This window comes from Nicotiana tomentosiformis, chromosome 11 (genome assembly GCF_000390325.3).
Source record: "Nicotiana tomentosiformis chromosome 11, ASM39032v3, whole genome shotgun sequence".
In the NCBI taxonomy this organism is placed as follows: domain Eukaryota; kingdom Viridiplantae; phylum Streptophyta; class Magnoliopsida; order Solanales; family Solanaceae; genus Nicotiana; species Nicotiana tomentosiformis.
Window position 1 is genome coordinate 18,743,728 of NC_090822.1, and position 5,392 is coordinate 18,749,119.

The 5,392-nt window shown below is 38.6% G+C and overlaps 1 protein-coding gene across 1 annotated transcript; it reads right to left on the reverse strand.

The window, feature by feature from the left end:
- Nucleotides 1-850: 850 nt before the first annotated feature.
- Nucleotides 851-1,216, reverse strand: LOC138901101 (uncharacterized). Its single transcript, XM_070188834.1, has one exon. The coding sequence runs from the start codon at nucleotides 1,214-1,216 to the stop codon at nucleotides 851-853; it is 366 nt and encodes a 121-aa protein (XP_070044935.1).
- Nucleotides 1,217-5,392: the final 4,176 nt, after the last annotated feature.

Consider the following 5,392-nt stretch of genomic DNA (forward strand, 5'->3'; position numbering starts at 1 on the left):
AAGTTCACAGCTCCATTGATAGGATTGGTGGCACCTACATTCTCTCCTTCATTCCCAGCTTGAAAGTATTGTAGCAGATTCATAATTTGTCCATATTGCTCCTTTGACTGGCTGATGTTCTGGTCTTCATTCAAATTTATTCCTCTCCTTTGATAGATAACATATCAGAGGACTGATTTCCATGTACATTGGCCACTATTCTTTTTCCCTTGTTGTAATTCTGGTTCCGATTGAAGCCTTGATTCTGGTTGAAGTTTTGGTTCGGATTTTGGTTTTGATTGCGAGGATATCCAGAACTCTCAGGGTATCCATGTAATTTGAAACACCTATCCTTAGTGTGTACTGGTTTCTTGTAGTAGTCACATATAGGTTTTCCCCTTCCTTATCCATCATAGTTGTTGTTGATGGTCGAATAGTTCGTCCTATAAGTGTTGGACCTAGAACTAGCAGCATTCATAGAGGTTGATTCGATAAACAACTTAGTGTTTGGTTTGATTTCTCTCTGCTTATCATCTTGTATTAGGAGAGAAAAGGCTTGAGTTAAGGTTGGTAATGGGTTCATCATGAGGATGCTTCCTCGAATCACAGTGTAGGTTTCATTCAATCCCATGAGGAATTGTATTAGTCGTCTATCCTACTCAGCTTTATAGAAATTTTCCTTTGCTCCACAAATACAATTGCAACTGCATTTAGACCTTTTACTCAAGGTGCTCAATTCTTCCCATAGCTTCTTCAATTTGTTGTAGTAATTGGTAATATCAAGAGTCCCCTAAGATGTATCGTTTATTTCTTTTTGGATTTGATACAGTCAAGCTTCATTTGTCTACTCATATCAATCTTCTAGCTCAATTCATAGCTCAGTAGCATCATTTTCATATTCAACACTATCTGTGATTTCCTTTGATAGAGAATTAAGGATCCAAGAAGTCACAATGTCATCACATCGCTTCCATTGACGAAATGTGGGTGAGTGAGGGTTTGAACGCTTGCATTCGCCATTTATAAACCCTAGATTATTTTTCACCAACAGACCTCGCAACACACTACGCCTCCATGAATGATAACCAACTCCACTGAAAGGAACAGAAACAAGTATAGCACCGGGATTATCCGACGGGTGCAGATACAAGGAATCACTTGGATCGATTCCGGAATTTCCTAGAACTCTGATATTCACTTCTGTGGTAGCCACATCGCTCAAATCATCAACATCCATGAGTGATTGAGATTAATTGTGTGAGTATCACACTTTGGAAGAAAATGTCCCTTCTCAGATAGTCAATTAGGGCAAATACGAGACCGCTCTCAGAAATCGATCGAATTAGGGGAAAAGTCAAAATCAACAAACACAAAGGAGAAATAGATAATTGGGAGATGATATATCGGAATAACCGAGCTCATATACCATGTTAATTTCTCAAAGTAAAAGCCGGATCGAGCATAGCTTGAATAGCAATGGAGGTCAAATAGAGAGAGAGAACATTCGAGAAGAAAGAGAAAGAAGGACTGGGAAAATGAACCTCACGCGTTATTGATACCTGTAATGAATATATGTACAGAATATCCTATCTAATTAACTTTATGTCTGGCATAGCCACTTTGCATCTAAATAACCACTTTAAAACTAACTAGCTATTTTACAACTAACTAGCCACTTTACATAATTAGATAATCTCAATACCCCCCCCCCCCAAGTTGGTGGTGTGGAAAACACTTCCAACTTGTGAAAAGTTGTTGAATGCTTGACTCCTGCCAGGGCCTTTGTTAGAACATCTGCAAGTTGGTCTGTAGTTCCCACATGATATAGTGAAATCAATCCATCATGTAGATTGCTTCTCACAAAGTGATAGTCAACTTCTATATGTTTGGTTCTCTCATGGAACACAGGATTCCTGGCTATGTGCATGGTAGTCTGACTATTACAAAACTCTGCAATGGGCTTGGGAAAAGGGGTTGTGAGTTCTTCAAACAATCTACTGAGACACACTGGTTCTCCTATTGCCTTCCTCAAGGCTCTGTATTCTGAATCTGCATAGGACAAAGAGATTGTGTCCTGATTCTTGGACTTCCAACTGACTGGACCGTTGCCCATCAACACAAGGTACCCACTTATAGATTTTCTGGAGTGTGGGCATACTGCCCAGTCAGAGTCACAATATGCTCTGATTATATAGTCTGGATCCTTAGACAAGAATATGCCCAAGGTGGGATCCCTTTTTCAAGTATCTGAGTAGATGAAAGGATGCTTTTAGATGAGGTTCTCTGGGGTCATCCATGAATTGGCTCAAGTACTGCATACTGTAAGCTATATCTAGTTTGGTGTTGGTGAGCAAATTGAACTTCCCTACCAATTTTCTGTAGTAAGTGGGATCTGCTAATATTTCTCCTTCCTTAGCTTTGAGCTTCATAGAGGGGTCCAGTGGAGAGTTGAAGTTGTTGTAATCCATGCATCGGTATTCCTTCAACAGGTCAAGAGTGAACTTTCTCAGGGATATTATTACACCATCATCTTTGTAAAGAACCTCCAGTAACAAGAAGTAATGTAGCCTCCCCAGATCCTTTATTTTGAAGTTATTGTTCAAGAATGCTTTTAAATCTTTAATCTCCACAATGTCAGTCCTTGTAACTACAATGTCATCGACATACACTACTTTATAAACAGAGGAGTGCTCAATTTTCTTGTAAAATAAAGAGTAGTCATACATTGAATGTGCATAACCTCTTGAGAATAAAGCCTTAGTGAGTTTGGCATACCACTGCTTGCTTGCCTATTTTAGGCCATAAAGAGATTTGTTGAGTTTGCAGACCAACTCTGAGTTATCTACTGCTAGGTCCTGTGGGATCTCCATGTACACTTCCTCATTTAAATCCTCATGTATGAATGCATTGTTTACATCCAATTGGGATATGTACTACACTTTCTTGAAAGCAATGACTATTAGGGACCTCACAGTTGTCATCTTAACTACAGGGGAGAATATTTTTGTGTAGTCAATTCCAGCCAGCTGGGTTTATCACTTTACAACCAGTCTAGCTTTGAATCTTTCTACACTACCATCTGCTTTATGTTTTATTTTATACACCCACTTGCATCCTATGTCTTTCTTTCCAATGGGTAAGGGAACTAAGTCCCAAGTATGGTTGGCACGTAATGCCTCAAACTCTTGGTTCATAACTATTTGTCAAGCAGGATTCATAGTTGCCTCCTCATATGATGAGGGTTCACTATCACTTCAGATGTCTCTCACAAGACTTTGACTCTCATGATTTAAGACATCAGAGGTTACACGATGATTATTAGAGAATGGGGCATTAAGGGAGAAAGGTACAGTAGAGTTGTAGTGAGCAACATATGGTGATGATTTTAGCTTAGGGAGTGAGTGTAGGTAGTCTTGTAAATACACATGTGTCCTGTATGGTCTTTGTGATTTTCTTAAGGCAACGGGTGTGTTGAGAGGTTGGTAGGTAATTGGTAATAAGGTGTGGCTTGAAGATTATGGTATTCCAGGTTGTGGTAAATGACTTGAGGGACTCAAAGTGGGTGAACTAGTGTTGGACTAAAGGTGTTGAGATTGGCCATGTGTAACACTGATGTGATTATCACTATCATAAGAATGTTCAGTGCCCTTTTGTATATAATCAATGAAGGGAACAGAATTAAGCACATAAGGAAATGAAGTATTTTTAGGTGATATAGTAAAAGGAAATACATTATCAATGAAGACAACATCCCTGAAACAGATATCTTCTTAGTGGCAAGACTTAAGACCTTGTACCTTTTGATACCATAGGGATAACCAATGAATATGTGTGGGGATGTTCTAGGTTCAAACTTGTCTCTATGCACTTTTTGTACAGAAGGGAAACACAGGCATCCAAAACTTCTCATGTGAGAGTATGCCGGTTTTCTCTTATGAAGTAATTCAAATGGGGATTTAGGATAACTGTGGGAAGAAGGTAATCTATTTATGATGTAGGTTGCACACATGATGCACTCACCCCAGTATTTATAGGTAATTTTGATTGGAATAGGAGTGCCCTTGCAGTTTCCAGGAGATACTTATGTTTTCTTTCTACTATCCCATTCTGTTGTGGTGTATAAGGGCAGGTCTTTTGGTGAATTATGCCTTTGGATTGGAAAAATATACTTTCCTATGTACTGGTGAACTCCAAGCCATTGTCTAATCTGATTGTTTTAACTTTTGTATTAAACTGGGTTTCAACCATAGAGATAAATGTTTTTATAACTTGTAAGGCATTGCTTTTGCAGGTGAGAAGGTTAGTCCAGGTGGACCTACTGTAATCATCCACCATTGTAAGGAAGTACTTGTAGTTTTCATGTGTTTGCACATGATAGGGTCCCCATATATCTATGTGTAGTAGTTGAAAGATTTTTGTGGAAAAAAAATTTTCTGGGGAAATGGTAGTCTTCCCTGACTAGCCATTGGACAAATAGAACAAAGAAATAGTTGCTTTGAAGGAAATGAAATGGGGATAGAGGAAATCCCTCTCATTTTGACAAAGGGTACATGCCCAAGTCTATTATGCCACAGAACATTTACATCATGATCAGGTGATACACAGGAATTCAGATTAAGATTTTTAGTATTCAAACATGAACCATTTACAGGTGGATGGGATACACATTTTTTTGTGGACAATGAACTATATACATATGAATCAATATGACAGTGTGAGTTGTGTGTGCAATGAGCCTTATTACCAAGGCAAGAGGCTAGGTTGCTAATAGCAGAACCTGAATACTTGTTTCTCAGATATTTTGGGCAAAGAAAGTATAACCCATCACAAGCCTTACCAATCTCTAGAGGCCTCTTCATTGAAGGGGCCTGAAGAATACAAAGTTTGTCAGTGAAGGCTACTATGCTTCCGGGGTTAAAACTGGTCAGACCATGAATGGAAATTAGATTGTATTTGAAAGAAGGTACAAATATTACTTTATGTAAAGTGATATCAGGCACAAGTGTTACACTACCAATTTCTGTTAGTCTCAGTTTATATCCATTTGGTAGGACAACAAGGAGTGGATAGGGCAGTGTTACAATGTTGGTTAATAGAGACTTATTGAAGGTCATGTAATTGGAAGCCCATGAGTCTAATATCCAGGAATCAGTCTTTTTTGAGACATTGACATGACAATTTACCAAAATCTATAGAGGAAGTACAGATAATTATACCTACAAAGTTCACAGCTCCATTGATAGGATTGGTGGCACCTACATTCTCTCCTTCATTCCCAGCTTAAAAGTATTGCAGCAGATTCATAATTTGTCCATATTGCTCCTTTGACTGGCTGATGTTCTGGTCTTCATTCAAATTTATTCCTCTCCTTTGATAGATAACATATCAGAGGACTGATTTCCATGTACATTGG

What these genes read in the sequence shown, in the direction of transcription:
- LOC138901101 (XM_070188834.1), bottom strand. Translation starts at nt 1,216, where the DNA reads ATGGATGTTGATGATTTGAGCGATGTGGCTACCACAGAAGTGAATATC.